Source organism: Pantherophis guttatus, chromosome 14 (genome assembly GCF_059756535.1).
Source record: "Pantherophis guttatus breed Tessera chromosome 14, ASM5975653v1, whole genome shotgun sequence".
NCBI lineage: Eukaryota > Metazoa > Chordata > Lepidosauria > Squamata > Colubridae > Pantherophis > Pantherophis guttatus.
Genome location: NC_142076.1, coordinates 3,593,816 through 3,615,352, shown reverse-complemented (window position 1 = coordinate 3,615,352; position 21,537 = coordinate 3,593,816). Strand labels below are relative to the sequence as shown.

The window sequence follows — 21,537 nt, the reverse complement described above, 5'->3', positions numbered from 1 at the left end:
GTAGATACACCCAGGCTTTTAGTCATGGGTGATTTCAACTTGCCATCCGTCGGTGAAACGTCTGAGGTGGCTCGGGAGTTCATGGCTTCCATGACGGCCATGGACCTGACCCAGTTAGTTCATGGCCCTACTCACAGGGGAGGTCACACTCTGGATCTGATTTTTGTCTCTGGCCAGTGGTTGAGTGGTCTTGTTATAGGGGATATAGACATGGAACCCTTGTCATGGTCTGACCACTCACTCCTTCGCCTAGATCTTCGAACCGCGACCCCTCGCCGCAGGGAGGTGGATCCAATTAGATGGATCCGCCCCAGGCGCCTGATGGATCCTGATAGGTTCCAGACGGAGCTTGGGCCATTTCCTGAGGATCTAGCACATGACTCGGCCGAGGACCTGGTAGCCGCCTGGGATCGGGCGGCTGGTGGGGCCTTGGACCGAGTTGTGCCTTTGCGGCCTCTGACCCGATGCCGATCCCGTGCGGCTCCTTGGTTTACTGAGGAGCTGAGGGAAATGAAGCGCCGGAAAAGACGCCTGGAGAGCGGTTGGAGGGCCAGTCTCGCTGAATCTGATCGAACACTGGTAAGGTCGCATATTAAGGCCTACCTAGTGGCGATAGAGACGGCAAAGTCTAACTACTTTTCCGCCTCTATTGCGTCATCAGGGAATCGTCCGGCTGCCCTGTTTAGGGTGACCCGCGCCCTGCTCCATCCAGGAGTGCGGGAGGATCCCTTAGAAGGCAGGGCGGAGGATTTCGGACAATACCTGTATGACAAAATCGCCCAGATCCGGGGGGATTTGGACTCTGACTGGGTAGATCAGGGCAGGGTGACGAGGAATAGTCTTGAGAATGTTATCTGGGAGGAGTTTGATGCTGTGACTCCTGATGATGTGGACAGGATTTTGGGGAGACTTAGTGCGGCCACATGTTTACTGGACCCGTGTCCCTCCTGGTTGGTACTGGCTTCCCGGGAGGTTACACGAGGCTGGCTCCAGGGTGTTATCAACGCTTCGTTGAGTGAGGGTTACTTCCCCACCGCCTTGAAAGAGGCGGTGGTGAGGCCTCTCCTCAAGAAGCCGTCCCTGGATCCGGCAATATTGGCCAACTATCGTCCTGTCTCCAACCTTCGCTTTATGGCGAAGGTTGTTGAGAGTGTGGTCGCACGACAGTTTCCGCAATTCCTGGAGGAAACATCTTATCTAGATCCGTTCCAGTCGGGTTTCAGGTCTGGGCACAGCACAGAAACGGCATTGGTCGCGTTGGTTGATGATCTCTGGAGGGCTCGGGACAGGGGTTGTTCCTCTGTTCTGGTCCTGTTAGACCTCTCAGCGGCTTTTGATACCATCGACCATGGTATCATGCTGCACCGGCTGGAAGAGTTGGGGGTGGGAGGCACCGTGTTGCGGTGGTTCTCCTCCTTTCTCTCCGACCGGTCGCAGTTTGTGTTGGCAGGGGGGCAGAGGTCGACCTCGAGGCCTCTCATTTGTGGAGTGCCGCAGGGATCGGTCCTCTCGCCCCTTCTGTTCAACATTTATGTGAAGCCGCTGGGTGAGATCATCCGTGGCTTTGGGGTGAGATACCACCAGTACGCTGATGACACCCAGCTGTACATCTCCACCCCAGGCCACCCCAACGATGCCCTTGAAGTGATGTCCCAGTGCCTGGAGGCTGTACGGGTCTGGATGGGGAGGAACAGGCTCAGGCTCAACCCTTCCAAGACTGAGTGGCTGTGGCTCCCGGCATCCCGATATAGTCAGTTGACTCCATCACTGACTATTGGGGGCGAGTCATTGGCCCCCACAGAGAGGGCTCGCAATCTGGGAGTCCTCCTGGATATGCAGCTGTCCTTGGAGGAACATCTGACGGCTGTAACCAGGGGGACCTTTTGTCAGGTTCGCCTGATTCGCCAGTTGCGGCCCTTTCTTGATCGGGATTCCCTGTGCACAGTCACTCATGCCCTCGTCACCTCTCGCCTTGACTACTGCAACGCTCTCTACATGGGGCTCCCCTTGAGGAGCACCCGGAGGCTCCAGCTGGTCCAGAACGCAGCAGCGCGGGTAGTGACGGGAGCAGCATGGCGCTCCCATGTAACACCGCTCCTGCGCGAGCTGCACTGGCTCCCAGTTGTCTTCCGGGTGCGCTTCAAGGTGTTGGTTATCACCTTTAAAGCGCTCCATGGCATAGGGCCTAGCTATCTGCGAGACCGCCTGCTGCTACCGACGACCTCCCAGCGACCCGTGCGCTCCCACAGAGAGGGCCTCCTCGGGGTGCCATCAGCCAAACAATGCAGGCTGGTGACCCCCAGGGGGAGGGCCTTCTCTGTGGGGGCACCTACCCTCTGGAATCAGCTCCCCCCAGAGATAAGGAGAATCCAAGACCTCAGTGCCTTCCGTCGCGCCCTTAAAACCCATTTATTTAAACAAGCCGGGCTGGCTTAAGATGAAATTTTTAACTGTTTTTAAATGTTTTAAACGTTTTTAATTGGTAAATGAGTTTTAATTGGGCCAAATTTATATATCTTTTAATTGTTTTTAATATTTGTTCTGCATGTTTTTTTTTTTTTTTTTAATCTGGCTGTACACCGCCCTGAGTCCTTAGGGAGAAGGGCGGTATAGAAATCCAATATAAAATAAAAATAAAAAAATAAATAAAATAGTCCATTTGGCGAAGAATTCGTGATCGAGGAAGAACCCAAAGGTATTTCTAAAATATCTGGGCTCCAAGCGAAGTTTGGGCAACCTTGCCAGGTTTGCCTGAGAAATGGAAGTCTTCGGCAACAAATGAGAGTTCCTCTTACCAGGCAAGATGGACTCGATCCACACAGGGGCATGGCCACGTAACGTGAACCCGAAACTTCTGCTGCCCTTGTAGACCCGGACGGTTCTGCGGAAGGAGAGCACACTGTAGTCCTTACATCAGACAGGGAATCCGAAAAGGAGCAGAGCAGGACTTTTTCTCCCCGTTCAGCTGTCTGCAGAGATCTCTGAACCCCTTCCCTGCCTCTCTTGACATGAGTGTTTCTCAACCTTGGCCACTTTAAGATGGGTGGACTTCAACTCCCAGAATTCCCCAGCCAAGGTTGAGAACAGCAATAGCACTTAGACTTATATATCGCTTCATGTTGCTTTACAGCCCTCTCTAAGCCGTTTACAGAGTCAGACTATTGCCCTCAACAATCTGGGTCCTCATTTTACCCACCTTGGAAAGATGGAAGGCTGAGTCAATCTTGAGTCAATCAGGATCGAACTGCTGGCAATCGGCAGAGTTACCCTGCAATACTGCATTCTAACTACTGCGCACCATGGATGGATGGAAGGAAGGAAGGAAGGAAGGAAGGAAGGAAGGAAGGAAGGAAGGAAGGAAGGAAGGAAGGAAAAGGGATAGCCCTTCTATAACACTTCACAGTGCTTTACAGCCCTCTCTAAGCAGTTTAGAGAGTCATGTTGCCCCCAACAATCTGGGTCATTTTACCCACCTCAGAAGGCTGAGTCAACCTTGAAACACTACTTCACATATAAAAATCCTTCCAAACTGAAAATCTTTGCAATTCTGTCTTTGACTGGCATGTTACACTGATCACTTCTCTACCAGTCAATTAAAAAAACAACCCCTAGCAATCTTTTTCCTATGCAGTAGGATTTTGTCCTTCATATTTCCACTTCTCGTTCAAGTCTTCAGGTTAAGGTTTCCTAGTCTGCCCCTCCTCACAAGATCCCAAGGAGATATAAGGTCTCCACAGACTATGCCCGTGATGGGGAGCCTATGGCATGCGTGCCAGAAGTGGCACGCAGAGCCATCTCACCGGGCATGCGAGGCGTCGCCCGTTGCTCTTCCGGTTTCCGATGCGCAGCTAGCATGCATGCACCGGGAAGATGATCTTCTGGTTTCCAACGCATGACTGCGCCCCGGCCAGCTGGTCTTCGCAAATACATGCATGTCAAAAACCAGAAGACCAGGTGGCAGGTGCATATGTGCGAGCCCTTGCTGTGCTCTTCCGGTTTCTGGCATACGCATATGCATGCATGCCCCCGTTTCAGCACTCGGTGCCGAAAAAGTTCACTAACATTGGACTATGCATAAATATATCAATAAACTTTCTTCTCCTCTCCTTTCCAAAATGATCTAAAAACAAGTTGTGCACAAGATCTTTAGGTCTTTTGGTAATGGACAGGTTCCATTCTAGAACCTGTATCTTCAGGAGGGGGTCTCCGCAGGTTCTTACCTGCAAGCTGCCCCTGTTCCCACATTGCTGCCAATCAGGGTGGCGGATTTCCTCAAGCTCAGGCAATTCTCCTCCTGGCTCCGGGGCACCGAGCTGGCCCGGGTGGAGACCAGCAAGCGCTCGTGGTGGTCTTCACTGCGGCTCCGTCTCAGGCGGTTGGCCGGCTGTTCCCTCTTGGATCGGCACAGCTTGCTGATGAGACTCTGGGATACCACCTCATCAAAGCGCTGCCGGTGTTTCCTGGGGATGAAGATCCTGGGAACATGAGAGCAGACCCGGGTTAGGGAAGGGGCAGGGGGTTAACAGATTAACAGAGTTGGAAGGGACCTTGGAGGTCATCTAATCCAACCCCTCACTCAAGCAGGAGACCCTACACCATCTCTGACAAATGGCACTCCAATCTCTTCTTGAAAGCCTCCAGTGATGAAGCTCCCACAGTTTCTGAAGGCAACGTCTGTCCCATTGCTTGATTGTTCTCCCTGTCAGAAATTTTCTCCTTATTTCCAAGTTGAATCTCTCCTTGATCAGTTTATTTATTTTTCAAATTTCTATACCGCCCTTCTCCTTTCAGACTCAGGTCAGTGAACAGCCAAGTAAAACACTTTATATACAAAAGTTAAAATAGATTTAAAATAATTAAATAATTTGGCCCATAATTTAAAACATTTCAATTTAAAACCAATTTCAAATTTTAAAAACCCCATCATAAAATCAGGACAGCCCAGCTAACTGAAAGAAGTAGGTTTTAAGGGCCCGACGAAAAGTCCGGGGGTCTGGGATCACTCGTATCTCTGGGGGTAGATTGTTCCATGCCACCACAGAGAAGGCTCTCCCCCTGGGGGTCGCCAGCCGACATTGTCTGGCCGACGGCACCCTGAGGAGGCCCTCTCTGTGGGAGCAAACTGGCCGGTGGGAGGCAATTGTTTCCATCCATTCTTCCTTGTCTGGCCTTCGGATGCTTTGAAAAACAGCTTGACCCCCTTCCTCTTCTCTGTGGCAGTCCCTCAAATATTGGAAGATGCTCTCCTGTCTCCCCTGGTCCTTCTCTTCACTAGACTAGCCATGCCCAGTTCCTGCAACCGTTCATCGCATGTTTTAGCCTCCAGTCCCCTCATCATCTTGGTTGCTCTTCTCTGCACTCTTTCCAGAGTCTCAACATCTTGGCTGCTGCTGTCACAAAGGCACATAACCCAAAGCAGAGAAGCTCAGAAGCCTGAGAAGAACATATGAAGAATGGTTACAGGAATTGGGTAAATCTAGTTTAATGAAAAGAAGAGCTAGGGGGGACTATTCCAACATTTGAGGTGCTTCTACAAAGATGGTGGGGGGTTCAAACTATTTTCCAAAGGACCAAAAGGCAAGACGAGAAGCAACGGATGGAAACTAATCAAGGAGAGAAACAACCTGGAACTAAAAAGAAATTTCCTAATGGTGAGAACAATCAATCAGTGGAACGGCTCAGCTTGCCTTCAGGAGTTTTGGGTGCTCCATCACTGGAGGCTTTCAAAAAGAGACTGGACAACTATTTGTCTGAAATAATATAGGACCATGATGGCACAAGTCATCGCCCCAGTTCAGCTATACTGTGCATGCACGCGCCAGCTGGTCTTTGGGTCTCTGCTGTGCATACATGGGGGGTGAAGCGCATAGAGGGGGGGCGTGCACGCATGCATGCAGGAGCAGAGTGCATGCGGGGAGCCTCAAGTGTATGGGCATGGGCAGGGTGCATGTGGGGGATTCACACATGTGGGGTGGCTGGGGGCATGCATGAGAAGCACGCGCATTGCATTTTGGGGGTTCGGGCGTGCACGCGCATTCGCGCGCACACTTTGGGCATTCAGTCCAGAAAAAGTTAGCTATCACTGATATAGGATCTTCTGCTCGAGCAGCAGATTGGATTAGAAGACCTCTGAGGTCCCTTCCAACTCTATTGTTCTATGTTCTACTGTATGTCCTTTCTTCTCCTGGACATCAGCAGTGTCCAGCCTGCAGGAGCACTGCCTGCATGCTGATCTGACCACCGGATGGATGTGTCCCTCAAGGCTAGCAAAGGGAGGTAAGAGGAGCTAGCTGCTGGCACAGAGATGGGGCAACAATCTTGAGCCTTGGGTTGTTTTCAATATCAAACAGGAAGCAAAGAGAGTTTGTGTGTCGGCCCACGTGGGGGACATTGTAGTTTGCAAGACGGCTGCAGAATGTGGCTGAACTCCCAGATGGTTGGGGAGGGGGTTGTTTCATTACAGCCTGACAACAAAGTCAGCTCCAGGGCCCCTCCTCCATCCCATCCCTGAAGGCATCATTGTTGATTTTGCTGCACGGGGTGTTGAAGCCCAACCCAGCCCTTCCATCTATGCAGAACAGCTGAGCAAATGGTGCTGCTTTCTTCCTGCTTCTTCAGGGTTGGGGTGGGGATGTTCAGGGCATCCATCACTCACAGCCCTGGCAGGTGAGCGAAGCCTTTTAATGTCTGGTCTCCAAGAGACGCTCTCAAGGGAAACTGAGCCCAAGTCATAGAGATGACAGAATGGGACAACTCGCCACAGTCAACTCACCCAGGGGTGGGCTTCAAAAATTTTAGCAAGGGGTTCTCTGCCTGGTTGCTGGGTGGTCGTGGCCTCCTTGGCCTCCTGCACCACAGTGGAGAGGGCATTTTTGCCCTCCCCAGGCTCTGGAGGCTTTCCTCAAGCCTCTGGGAGGGCAAAAACAGCCTCCCCAGACTCCAGAGGCCCTCTGGAGGCCAGAAACAGGCCAGTTTCCGGCCTTTCCGAATTTCTGGTAGGCCCATTTTTTGCCCTCCCTGAGCCTCCATGCACTTACCTGCATCCAAATCAGGCCATGTGGGGACTCCTGGGAGGGGTGGGGTGGGCAGGGCCAGCCAGGAATGGGATTTGGGGGGGGGGTGTCTCCAAAGTGCACAGAATCTTAGCTAGAGGTTCTCCCGAACCCCTGCGAATCCCCAGCAGACCACTCCTGAACTCATCATGGCCAATTCACCACGGGCCATTTCAACTATTCAATTTAATTATTAAAAAAAATAATCTTTAAAAATGTTTTATTTTTCGTCATTTACATTTCGTTTTGTCCCTCTTTTCTTTCATGATTCTATTCCACGATTTCTTCGATATTAGTGTAATTCTTATTCCACAGTGGCTTGGCACTGAGAAGTTGGCTGCAGCACCCCATTCTCCCTGCACACACCCCAGATATGCCCTTGCAAGCTTTAAAGCAGAGGTCTTCAAACTTGGCAGCTTTAAGACTTGTGGGCTTCAACTCCCAGAATTCTCCAGCCAGCTCGAGAATTCTGGGAGTTGAAGTCCACAAGTCTTAAAGCTGCCAAGTTTGAAGACCTCTGCTTTAAAGAGTCAAGCTGCTTCCCCAGCACCTCTAGCTATTGACTAAGACCTGCCCACTAAAACCCAGCCAAGGGGCTTAGCTTAGCTTGTTGTGAAAATCACCTCAAGTCATAAGATGGTTTCTCTGGCTACGTAGACATAGCAATTATGTTAGATTAACCTGGGTTTAGTGTGATGCATGTTGCTATTAGGTCATTGGATAATGCACACAACTGAGAGCATTAAGCCACAACATTTTATATTTCAATACCTCAATAGGCTTGCTGTTAAAACCCCAGGGACCCCTTCTCTGGAATTTAAGACTTGCCCTTTCTTTGCCACCATTCCGCCCCCTTGCCAAACCTCCAATGCTCAGAGGGCTTCTAAGCATATTTGCTGGCAGGGCTAATTACCTTAAAAGACATAGATCTGCACTGGCTCCTTTACAACTTCCACATGCACCCACAGCCTCCCTGCAGGCTGAATACTCCCACACCCACCCACATGCTTGTCAGAGACTGTATCCCCCCATAAAGATTTCCTCATGAGAAAATTCCCCCTGTGGCTTCAGAACCAATGTTGCAAAAAAAAAAAAAAAAATGCTGCAAAACCAGAAGAATGATGAGGCCCAGATCATCACAGGGGTACAGGGGTGGCACCCTGCTCTGGGATCAGCCCAGGTATTATGTGGAGATAATGCATCGGCATTATCCCTCTTCTGCCACTTTCTGAAAATAGAACATGGAATAATAGAGTCGGAAGGGACCTTGGAGGTCTTCTAGTCCAACTCTCTGCTTGAACAGGAGACACAATTACACAATTCCAGACAAGTGGTTGTCCAATCTCTTCTTGAAAACTTCCAATGACGGAGCGCCCATGATTTCTGGAGGCAAGCTGTTCCGCTGGTTAATTGTCTTCACTGTTAGGAAATTTCTCCTTAATTCCAGGTTGCTTCTCTCTTTGATTAGTTTCCAACCATTGTTTCTTGTCCTGCCCTCAGGTGCTTTGGAGAATAATTTGACCCCCCTCTTCTTTGTGGCAACCCCTCAAATACTGGAACACTGCTATCATGTCACCCCTAGTCCTTCTTTTCTCTAGACCAGACATACCAAATCCTGCAACTATTCTTCATATGTTTTAGTCTCCAGCCCGCTACTGAACAAGGAGAGATTCAGCCTGACAGTGAGAGCAATCAACGAATGGAACAGAAGTTGCCTTTAGAAGTTATAGGAGCTTCATCACTGGAAGCTTTCAAGAAGAAACTGGACTGCCATCTGTCAGAAATTGTGTAGGGCAGGGTTGAGTTCTACTTACCTTTATTACCAGTTCGCAACAGGATCGCAACGGGATTGCTTGCATCGCTCGCGCGCGGATCACCAATGATGTCATCTGGGGTGGTGGGCAGGGCCTCCCGCCAGGGGTGGGTTCTAAAATTTTTTACTACTGGTTCTGTGGGCGTGGCTTATTTTGTGGGCATGGCTTGATGGTCATGTGACAATTATTTAGGATTTAGCAGAGGTCCTGATCTACCAGGCTTTTAACTGCTTGCAGAGCTGTACCGATCTACCCATTTATTTTTTGCAGGCACTGATCTACTCATGTATTTTTGCAGGCACTGGTCTACCCATTTATTTTTGCAGGCACCGGTCTACTCATTTGTTTTCTTTTAACACTGATCAGCTGTAGGGCGACCCTTTGAAGCCCCGCGGCAAGAGTTCAAACAGTTTTTTTCCTTCTAGCCGATCAGCTGGGACTCAGGAGGCAGCGATAGATTGGGGGTGGGGTCAAATAAAAGGTAAGAATAACGCGGGAGGTGGGGGGACGGGGGGAGCAGAACCGGTTCTTTGACGTCATATCGCCACCGCTACCGGCTCGGGAGAACCGGGCCGAACCGGGAGAAACCCACCACTGCCTCCTGCCAGTTTTACTACAGGTTCTTGCGAACCGGTCCGAACTGGGGTCAACCCACCACTGGTGTAGGGTCTCCTGCTTGGGCAGGGGTTGGACTAGATGACCTACAAGGTCCCTTCCAACTCTGTTAAATCTGTTATATCATTCTTGTTGCTCTTTTCTGCAACAAATCTTGCCTTTCACTCTGCATTGCCACCCATTCCACATTTCCCACGTCCAGCTGAATATTTATTACCCTGCACATGATTAAAATATCTGCCAGTCTGGAAGCTCCCTGATGAAGCACTCGGCCTAGCCTACTTTATGAGCCGGCTGTAAAGACACCAGGATCCAATAATCCCCTTAAGGATCCCTTTGAACACTCTGAGATGTAAGAGGGGTTGGGGAAAATGCTTGGCCTACACAATACATCCGTTTCCTTTGGCAAAGAGGGCAGCACGATTTTACCTGCTGCTGCACTGATCAAAAAATTGAGGGAAGGAAGGAAGAAAGTCCTTGGCAGAAGAGAAAGGACTTTTGTATTTTTAGCATGATCTCCTCATGCTTCTCTGAAGAAGAACGGCTCCACGGGGAGGACAGTGCAAAAGTGCCTTTCTTCAGTGCAAGGGTGGGGTATATACATACATACACACACACGCACACACACAGTATATATATACACACACACATTGGGGTGGGCTTCAAAAATTTTAGCAAGGGGTTCTCTGCCCGGTTGCTGGGTGGGCGTGGCCTTGTCGGCCTCCTACACCATGGTGAGAGAGGCGTTTTTGCCCTCCCCGGGCTCCGGAGGCTTTTCTCAAGCCTCCGGGAAGGCGAAAACGGCATCCCCAGGCTCTGGAGGCCCTCTGGAGGCTGGAAATGGTCTTCCAGCCTTCCTGAACATCCGGTAGGCCCATTTTTCGCCCTCCCTGAGCATCTGCGCACACCCTACACTTACCTGCATCCAAAACGGGCTGCATGGGGACTCCTGGGAGGGGAGGGGAGGGGAGGGGTGGGGTGGGTGGGATGGGGCCAGCTAGGAGTGAGATTTGGGGGTTCTCCGAACTGCACAGAATCTTAGCTAGAGGTTCTCCCGAACCCCTGCAAACCCCCAGCAGCCCACCCCGATATACATATATATATATATATTTGGTATAGATATTGAGTATACCATATACTCAATATATATATGGTATCTATAGAAGCAAGTGGATTTCTGAAACTGACCTTGCACCAGGTCCCCTAAAGCAGTGTTGGTGGCCTCTCTGACACCTCCAACCACCCCTCAGCTCACTCCAGTAGGAAGGAAGCCCCACTCTCCCCATATCCCTCCCCATATCCCTCTCACATTCAAGTACCTGCAAGCTTTCTCTGCCACTCGGAAGGAGAACGTACCTTCCTCCAACTGAGGATGGGAGCGGGTCACACAAGACATTTCTGTTCCATAGGCATTATTTGCTTTTAGTGACATGATGACGAGCTTTCCCGAATTAGAATACACAATACTAGAATAATAGAGCTGGAAGGGGCCTTGGAGGTCTTCTAGTCCAACCCCCTGCTCAAGCAGGAAAGCCTAGACCAGCGGTCACCAATCAGTGGTCCACAGACCACCGATGATGCACAAGAAAATTTTGGTGGGCCACAGAAAAATTATTTGCATTTTTATATTGCACTATTTATCTTTTTAAAAAATTCATATTACTGGTCCACGGGATTTAAAATTATGAATGTAGGGGTCCCTGAGGTCCAAAAGGTTGGTGACCCTTGCCCTCAACCATTTCAGACAAATGTTGTCCATTCTCTCCTTCAAAAAGTTGAGGAATACCCATAACTACTGGAGGCAAGTCATTCATTCCACCAATTAATTGTTCTAACTGTCAGGAAATGTCTCCCTGGTTCTAGATTGGGTCTCTACCTTCCTTGCAAAGGATGTTCTTGGGACATTCTTCAGACAACTCCCAATTCTTGGATTCAAATGCCATCCTCTTATAGTAGGAAGAAATGTGATTTCTGTTCCAGAATAGCGAGTTGTGCTCGGGTAGCTTTAAGTACTGTATCCATCGATCGGCAGGATTTTACTCTTGAGCTGAGCCAGTAGAAAAGCTGCCCCACTGGACCATTTTTGTTTTGGCTGCACTTCCTTCTCCCTGTCCTGCTGTGCTAAGAGAACGGAGACATCCATCCTTTTTGCTCACTTAAATGGACGAAGGTCCTGTTTTGGAAGAGTGCTGAATGAACCTCCAACTCTGCAGCAGAATCCCAGAATTGGGAAGGGACCATCCAATCCAACCCCTGCTCAGCACAAGAATCCAAATTAAAATACCCTGGACTGGATGCTATGTTGTTTCTGCTTCAACACCTCCAGGGAAAAAGCAATACCCACCACTGGCTCCCATGTCACATTCTCCTATTATTAGGATTTTTTTTTTCAAAAATTCAAATAGTCTGCTTTTTTGTAATTGATATTCATTCCATTTCTGGCACTGTGGAATGAAAAAAAACCCAGTTTTTGACTTTGTAGGTGACCTCCTTTCAGGATTTCAGATTCCTCCTCAGTCTTCTCCTCTAATGAAAAGGAGGACCAGGAGAGACATGATAGCAGTGTTCCAATATTTGAGGGGCTGCCACAAAGAAGAAGGGAGTCAAGCTATTCTCCAAAGCACCAAAAGGCAAGACAAGAAACAATGGATGGAAACTAACCAAGGAGAGAAGCAACCTAGAATTAAGGAGAAAATTCCTAAAGGTTAGGGCAATCAACCAAAGGAATAACTGTTGCGTAATTTTAAGGATCAGACTCAATAAATGATTCAAGAACGAAGTATTCAAACATAGTACTATTTATTTACAGTAGGCATTCTATATTCTCTGAATGATCGTAGATAGAAGCAAGTGGGAGGTCCATACGTCCCCTTTTATATTAGTGAGGCGGAGTAATGGATGGGAGTGGTTACATATGAATACATTAAGAAGGAAATATAAATTAACCCCTGATATTCTGTGAATATACATTTTACTTATTTGAGAATAAGGCATTTACTTGTAACAAATCCCCCTCTAAATGCCGATTCGATATACAACAATAATTACATTCAGATTTAAAACAATATAAAACTTGTAGTTTAGAAGTTAAATATTTGTGTTGTTTAGATGGCAAAGGCTTAGTCAGTATGTCAGCTATTTGTTCTGATGTTTCGCAGTGAACGGCTTTAATAAATCCATCTTGAGATAATTGTCTTACGTGTTTGAATTTGATATCTATATGTCTGGACCTTTGACCAATAGCATCAGATCTAGATATCTCAATAGCAGCTTTGTTATCTTCATGTATGATAAATGGTAATGAAGGATTTTTCCAAATATCTGATAATAAATCATTAAACCATACAAGATTATTGGAGGCTTTAGACAAACAAACATATTCTGCCTCGGTTGTTGATGTGGCCACTAAATCTTGTTTTCCAGTATACCAGTAGACTGGACAATCGTTAAGAAAAAATATATAACCTGATGTGCTTTTTCTGCATTTAGTATCACCTGCCCAATCTGCATCAGCGTAACAAGTGAGAATGGGCTCTTTAACATTATTAGGTTCAAGTAGTAGGCAGAAGTCTAAGCTGTGCTTTAAATACCTTAATATTCGTTTAACGGCTTCCCAATGATACATTAAGGGTTTGCTAACATATCTGGATAACAGATTGAGGGGTAAGGCAATATCAGGTCTGGTCCAATTAGATATATACAAAAGGGAACCAATAACTGATCTGTAAAGTGTATTATCTTTAAATTCAGGGGATGATTCATCCATGTTTCTTAAGAAATCGGTCTGCATTGGAGTATCACAAGTCTTAGCATCATTCAAATTACATTTGTTCAGGAGTTCTATAATTTTATCTTTCTGAGAAAGTTTAAATCCTTTTTTGGTTTTACTGATTTGAACTCCAAGATATTTGTTTACCTTTCCCAATGATTTTAAAGAAAAATGTTCATTTAGTTTTGTTACAAATGTATCTCTTTTCTCTTTATGTTTACCGATATATAAAATATCATCCACATAAATTAACACAAATTCTAAAGAGTCACCTTCTTTTTTAACAAAGAAACAGTTGTCTGCAGTAGTGGCATTGAAATTCATAGTTTTGAGTACGTTGACTAAACATTCATACTAACGTTTGCCAGATTGCTTTAATCCGTACAAACTTTTATTCAATAACCAAGTTTCATTTTTGTTTGTGTATTGGCTATGAGGTGCTCTTACATATATCTCTTTATCAAGCTTTGCGTGTAAATACGCAGTCTGTATGTCATATTGAAATACATCAAGATTAAGTGCAGATGCTATAACTAAAGCTGTCTTAACACTCTCAGTCCTTACTGTGGGAGAGTATGTGTCTGTGTAATCCTCAGGATATTTTTGAGCATAACCTTGTGCAACTAATCTAGCTTTATATAATGTGTTGCCTTCTTCCAGATTTTTAATTTTGAATATCCACCTGGTGCCTATAATAGTTTTGTCCTTAGGTGCAGGAGTAGGTGTAAATACACTTAATTCTCGCAAACTGTCCATCTCTTTGGCCATGGCTAATTCCCATTTTTTTCTTTCTTCAATGGGGAGCTTTAATACTTCCTCGTATGTGTTTGGTGTTGATGTTTCATTATTCATGTACATTATGTAATCCTTGTATTTACTTGGCACCTGATTTCTGTTACATCTGATTGTTTTTTCTGGTTTGCTATCATTATCGTGTAGGTATCTTGCCTCCTTTTTTGTTAATGAATCTGTTTTTATTCTGGGGTGACTATTTGTCCATGTTTTATTTTTGTTTCCATGTGTGTTGTGATTGAGTTCTTCTCTATCTATTTTATCTTGATGCTCAGTGTCTAATTTTGTGGTTGGGAATATCTCATTAAGATGTATTTTAGACCAATTGGCCTGTTCATGAAATACAGCTGTTCTAGAAATTATGAATTTGTTGTTATTATCAATAAATCTGTACCCTTTTGTGCCTGTTTCGTATCCCATGAATCTAAGTCTTCTGGATACGTTCTCTCCTTTATGCCTCAATTGTTTTGGTATGTGTACATCTGCTGTGACTCCAAATATGTGCATGTGTGTTATTTTGGGTTTTCTATTATACATTAATTCGTATGGCGTTTTGTTTACGATGCTGGACCAAGTTCTGTTTTGAGTATAATTGGAATATAGTAATGCTTCTGACCAGAATTGTTTTCCTAAGCCAGCATCTTCTAATGTACACCTAATCATGGTTTGTAGTGTCGAGTTCTTTCTTTCTACCACTCCATTTTGGAATGCAGAGAAAGGGCTAGATGTGAAGTGTGGCATTCCTTTGTTTTTTAGCCATTGGGAGAATTCTTTTGACATGAATTCAGACCCCCTATCTGTCATGATTTGTTTTATTTTAATATTATGCTGTGTTTCTACATGTTTGTAAAACTCTTTAAATTTTTGAAATGTTTCATCTTTGTGTTTCAAAGTATAGACAAATCCATAACGACTATAGTCATCTACAATAGTTAGAAAGTATAGTTTTCTATATGTGATTGATGGGGTTAATGGACCCACCAGATCCATATGTACCAGATCAAAAATGTGACTAGTTGATCTTGTTGCCTTTTTTGGCTTGGGATTAGTTCTGAGTTTTCAGAACTTACATACTGAGCATTCCAAATAATTTTTACAATTTTTTATTTTAACACCTTCAGCATGTTCAATCATTTTTTGTACTATAGGAAAACTAGCATGTCCCAATTTTCTATGTAATATATGTGCACATTCATCGTGGATTGGTTTTCCAATTGTAGGTTTTTTGTTATTGAGTGTGTCATTAGTAGATGTGTTTTTGTGGTTATGATTTGTTTCATGTTCCTCATTATCACTATTGCTATTGTCTTCATTTTCTATGTTAGTGTCATCTTCCATGTTTGAATCAATATTGTGTAGCCATTTTTCTTTTATGACCAAATATGGTAGACCCCCTTTGATAACCACACTACCCAAACTTGTTTTGTTTTTCTCTAGTGTTGCTTTTCCTTTTGAGAATACTATATTTATGTCAGAATCTCTACTTAGTTTTATTGCACTAAGTATGTTATGAGGTATTTCTGGTATTAATAATACCCCCTCTATTTTCCCTAGACCGGGTAAGTTTACATTTCTTCTACCAATAACTTGGACTTTTTCTTGATTGGCTACCTTAATTACAAATTTATCTTCTATAAAGGAAGTTAGTATTTTTTTGTTATGTATTGTGTGATTAGTTGCCCCAGAATCAATGAGCCAATCATTATCCCCTGAATGTTGTGTGTTAGTTATATTATGTTTATCTAATCCATTTAATGATCCAGACTTTCTATCTCTCGAATTATCTCTGCCCCCTCTATGCTCTCTAAAATTAGGTGAGTTTCTATATCTATGTCTATCAATGGACGATTGTCTGTTATGGTATCTGCTTCTATAGTCATGTTTTTGTCTTTCTCTAAGAAATTTAGGACAATCTCTTCTACAATGTTCTTTGGATCCACAATTATAACATTCAATTGATTCTCGATATTTTTCTTGAAATACTACTCTCTTACTTTGTCTATGTTCTATGTGAGTATTACAGCGGCTCCTTCTTAAATTATCTTCAGCTATTAGCTATTAGCTATTATTGATAAATTTTCTATGGATAAGTATCCCAAATTAATTGTGTCTAAATGTGATATGTAGTTATCCCACGATGGGTCTAATGAATTAATGATAACACTTTTCATTGTTTGATCTGAAATTATTTCTCCCCTTAAATGTAGCTCTGCTCTGATTTTGTTTAAAGATATCAAATGTTCACTTATAGTAACCCCAGGTTTTATCCTAGCTGAGAAGAAATCTTTAGACATTCTTGTAGTGGTCGCTACACTTTCACTATGAAATAATTTAAACATGCAGTGAATAATTTCTGAGACAGTCAAGTTATGCTTAATACTATGGTACATAGCAGGAGATATACTAGATATTAATAAGTAGAATGCTCTGTGGTGCAGGCAGTCCAATTTTAGAGTCCAAGGTCTTTTGGGGGGGGTTAGTTATAAAGAATAATAAGTTCTCTTTTAGAAAAACAACCTGAAGTTGTTGACACCATTCCTGCAAATTAATACCATCTATTCTCAGTTTTGGGAAATCATTGGGCAAGTTCCCAATATTATTTGTTCCATTACTTACAACTGGAGGTTGTCCATGATCTTGTAAATGTTGATAGTTGCAGAATGGTGTGGGTATGCTTGCAACGAGTCTGAATGGCTCCCTCTGTTCTTCATGTCCTCCGTAGTTGTCTGCGTGTGTTTGCGCATGCGCGTTGCTCATTTCGCTTCTGAAGCTGTCGGGAGAGGTTCTCGTTGCTGTAGCTCCCTCGTAGTGTTCTTCTTCCGATGACTCGGTCTCCGGTTCGATCTTGGGTGTCCAGGTGACGACTGGCGCTTGTTTCTTTTCGCTGAAATTGTTCCTGTTGAGATCTCTGGTCCCTGGAATCGTCTGTGGCGTGGGGGAGTATTTACAGGGTTCTCTGGGTTCAGGCGTTGGTGCTCTCGTCGTTTGGATAGAAGCGGGTAGTTTCCGAGATGTTTGCTTGCTTGCTTGTCTTTTCTTTATTCTTTGATTGTCAGCTTTTGTTGATTCTTTCGTAATTCTTAATTTTGGGCTGAATGTTGCAAAGAGAGTTTTCATTGCTGATTCTATTTGTAGTTCAATTGAAGTTTCTTCGATGTCTGTATCAGATTCTTCTGAAGAGTAGATTTTTTCTTTTTTACTTTTTACACTATGTAGGGCTTTTCGCGCCAGACATTTTGAATTCTGTTTTCTGATTGGCTCTGCTTCGCTCATCTTAGTGGTCTGTTGAAACCAAGATGGCTGCCATTCAAAATTTTGTGCGGGACCGTTAGTCTTCTTTTTTGTTATATTCTTATCTACAGGCAATTCGCTCACCATTTTTAGTTCTTTAGATTCATCTGTTACGATGTGTTTTTCTCTCGCTGCTCCGCTGTTTTTTATGATGTCTTGGAGGTTCGCGATGAGATTTTTGTCATCTTTTTGGCTTTTCAATAGTCTCAGTATCTCTGATCTGAGTTCGTTGTTTTCTATCTCGTTCTCTTCCTGGTCATCAGTTTCATCGATTATCTCCTCGTTGTCTATAGCGCAGTCTTCAGATTCTTTTGTTTCTGGAGTTTTCTCTCTTAGGCATATCTGATTTTTATTGAGTCAATCCAACCATCCTCTGCTACCAGAATGTTGCGTAATTTTAAGGATCAGACTCAATAAATGATTCAAGAACGAAGTATTCAAACATAGTACTATTTATTTACAGTAGGCATTCTATATTCTCTGAATGATCGTAGATAGAAGCAAGTGGGAGGTCCATACGTCCCCTTTTATATTAGTGAGGCGGAGTAATGGATGGGAGTGGTTACATATGAATACATTAAGAAGGAAATATAAATTAACCCCTGATATTCTGTGAATATACATTTTGCTTATTTGAGAATAAGGCATTTACTTGTAACAATAACTTGCCTTCAGACATTGTGGGAGCTCCATCACTGGAGGCTTTCAGAAAGAGACTGGACAACCATTTGTCTGAAATGGTATAGGGTCTCCTGCTGGAGCAGGGGATTGGACTAGAAGACCTCTGAGGTCCCTCCCAACTCTATTGTTCTATGTTCAGACCAAGCTCCTTCAACCTCTCTTCAACATTTCTCTCCAATTTTATGTGATAATAATGATGAGCATTCTCTGATTTTTGAGCCACCTGTTGTCATGCCACCAGCCCATATTTAACTCACTTGCTAATCAGCATGTGCTCCCTCAAATGTTTTGATGAAGGCATATTATGTCTATCAGCATTCCCATAATCTATTAGATAAATTAGCCAAGCAGAAAATGAAGTAAAGTTAATCTATTCTCATCAAATCTATGCTGATATAGTAACTTTCGCATTGTTTTCAAGGTGATTATATACCGATCTCCTCATGAGCTGTTCTAGAATTTTCCTGGTACATTTTCCTGGTGTCAGATTCCCTGGACTGTAACTCCTCGGATATTCCCCCCCCCCTCTTTTGGAGATAAAGATATAATTTATTCTCTACTCATTAGATACTTCACAATTCTCCAGAACTGTTAAAGATAATTCATTAAAATTCATGGCAGACTATGAGCAAAGTACTTTAGGATGCAATTTATCTGGTCCTGGACATTCAAACTAAATATATCTTTAATGATTATGTTTTTACAATCTCAAGTTTCAGTTCTGCCTCTACTTTCTGTCCTTCATAATTTCTTGGTTGTTTTTTTTTTTTGCTTTTATTGGTGAAGCAACTAACTGAATCAAAATAGGAGATGAGTTACCTGTTGGCGTTTTGCCATCTCCACTGAACAGCTGCCCTATTGATTCCTTAAGATTTTTTCCCCTTGTAGTTTAAGCATATCTAAAGAAGCCCTTTTTATTCTTTCCAACTTTAACAGGCTGTTGGAAAGAAATTAGGGGAAAGTACCTTAGCTGTCTTTCAGTAAGGCTGATAAATGTTGGAAAACTGCATCAAACCAGATTTAAGTATGTCTTAAGCACAGAAGCATCTGGGCGGGTGGGCGGAGCCTTCTACCCTGTTGGAGACCCCTGCTCCAAAGCACCTGAGGGGAGGACAAGAAGCAATGTGAAGAAGCTCGTTAAAGAAAGATGCAAGCTGGAATTAAGGAGAAATTTCCTGACAGTGAGAACAATTAATCAGTGGAACAGCTTGCCTCCAAGTTGTAGGTGCTCCATCACTGGAGGCTTTCAGAAAGAGACTGGACAACCATTTGTCTGAAATGATATAGGGCCTATATTATAGGGTCTTCTGCTCCAGCAGCGGGTTGGACTAGAAGACCTTTGAGGTCCCTTCCAACTCTATTGTTCTATGTTCTACTGTATGTCCTTTCTTCTCCTGGACATCAGCAGTGTCCAGCCTGCAGGAGCACTGCCTGCATGCTGATCTGACCACCGGATGGATGTGTCCCTCAAGGCTAGCAAAGGGAGGTAAGAGGAGCTAGCTGCTGGCACAGAGATGGGGCAACAATCTTGAGCCTTGGGTTGTTTTCAATATCAAACAGGAAGCAAAGAGGGTTTGTGTGTCGGCCCATGTGGGGGACATTATAGTTTGCAAGACGGCTGCAGAATGAGATTGGATAACTATTTGTCTGAAATGGTATAGGATCTCCTGCTCAAGCGGGGGGTTGGACTAGAAGACCTCTGAGGTACCTTCCAACCCTATTATAGCAATAGCAATAGCACTTAGACTTATATACTGCTTTACAGTGCTTTACAGCCCTCTCTAAGCAGATTACAGAGTCAGCCTCTTGGCCCCAACAATCTGGGTCCTCATTTTACCCCCCTTGGAAGGATGAAAGGCTGAGTCAACCTTGAGCTGGTGAGGATCGAACTACTGAAAGTTGGAAGAATTAGCCTGCAATACTGCATTCTAGCTACTGTACCAACATGGAAGGAAGGAAGGAAGGAAGGAAGGAAGGAAGGAAGGAAGGAAGGAAGGAAGGAAGGAAGGAAGGAAGGAAGGAAGGAATAATACTTAGATTTATATACTGCTTCACAGCCCTCTCTAAATGGTTTACAGAGTCAGCCTCTTGCCCCCAACAATCTGGGTCCTCATTTTACCCACCTTGGATGTGTGGAAGGCTGAGTCAACCTTGAGCCGGTAAAAATCAAACTGCCAAACTGCAGGCAGACGGCAGGCAGCAGAAGTAGCCTGCAGTACTGCACTCTAACCACTGCGCCACCACTGCTCATTGTTCTGTTATTCGGTTGGGTGGGGGAGCCAGTAAATAAATGTAAAATTGAAATGGGTGGGATCCAACCAGAAGATGCGAGCCCCACCCCCCGAAAATCCCCCCAGTGGATTCAATTAGAGATGCTGCAGTTGGGCAGCGACTCTGGATGTTGGTGATTATCCATACTAAGCCTCCTGTTTTTCCCAGTCACACATACATGTTTTATGCTTCCCTGCGCATACATACATAGATAGTATGTGGACATGATGATGGGGGTAGAAACTTTCAGAAGGCATCTCTGTGTGCTTCTTCTGCCTTGTTAGTTTTCTGATCTTCTTGAAGGTTTTTTTTTTTTTTGTAGCCCCACAATTTTCTTTCGACCAACCTCATTTCAATCATTGGAATGATTGAAACTGGACTTTTTAGTCTAGGTAGTCCTTGACTTATGACTTTAATGGAGCCCAAAATTTCTCTTGCTAATTGAAGCGTTTGTTAAGTGAGTTTTGCTCCAGTTTATGACCTTTCTTGCCACTGTTGTTAAGTGAAACACTGCAGTTCTTCACTTAGTAACACGGTTGTTAAGTGAATCCAACTTCCCCCTTGACTTTGCTTGTCAGAAGGTCGCAAAAAGGGATCACATGACCCCGGGACACTGCAACCGTCATAAATATGAATCAGTTGCCAAATTTTGAACACATGGCCACGGGGTTGCGACGATGGTTGTAAGTGTGAAAAACAGTCATAAGTCACTTTTTTCAATGCCATTGTAACTTTGAATGGTCACTAAACAGTTACTGTGGTAAGTAGAGGACTACCTGTATCTCCTTGTTTAGGAATTCCCAACCATCTTGAGTTCCTTTTCTTGTTAGCTTCTGCTGCCAGAAGGGAATTTACCTATCGCTTCTCTTGAATTTACTGAAACCTGCTTCTTTTTTAAGCCCAAGATTTATGCAGTAGGTGCTAGAGCAGTGACGGCTAACCTTTTTGCCATTGCGTGCCAAAAGCGGGGGGAGTGCAGGGGGGTTGAGCATGTGCATGCCCACAGCCATAATTCTATGCGCCCCACCCTCCATGCATGTGCGTGCAACCCCTGCGCTCCCCCGCTTTTGGCGTGTGCATGCCCACGATGACATGGTGGGGCCCAGTATGCCCCTTTTTTGCTCTCCCCAGGCTCCAGAGCCTTTCTAGGAGCCTGGGGAGGGCAAAAATGGCCTTCCCCACCCCCCTGAAGGCCCTCCGGAGGTCGGAAACGGCCCATTTCCCTACTTCCAGTGGGCCCAGGGGGCCTGAA

At 44.9% G+C, this 21,537-nt stretch overlaps 2 protein-coding genes across 4 annotated transcripts in view; one reads left to right on the top strand and one right to left on the bottom strand.

Annotated features, from left to right (window-relative positions):
- The window catches only part of LOC117667384 (hexosaminidase D-like), a 256,224-nt gene that overhangs the window by 65,401 nt on the left and 169,286 nt on the right, over positions 1–21,537 (top strand). The window lies entirely within an intron of this gene.
- GRID2IP (Grid2 interacting protein) overlaps positions 1–21,537 on the bottom strand; it is an 86,694-nt gene that overhangs the window by 53,807 nt on the left and 11,350 nt on the right. For 2 of the 3 annotated variants that reach the window (XM_034420568.3, XM_034420569.3), the window contains exons 2-3: positions 4,221–4,475; positions 2,796–2,881 (exon numbers count right to left, since the gene is read on the bottom strand). In XM_034420568.3, coding sequence (XP_034276459.2) covers positions 2,796–2,881; positions 4,221–4,475 — 341 coding nt within the window. Of the gene's footprint in view, positions 1–2,795; positions 2,882–4,220; positions 4,476–21,537 lie in introns of those variants that run through there. The other variant, XM_034420570.3, reaches the window with a different exon arrangement.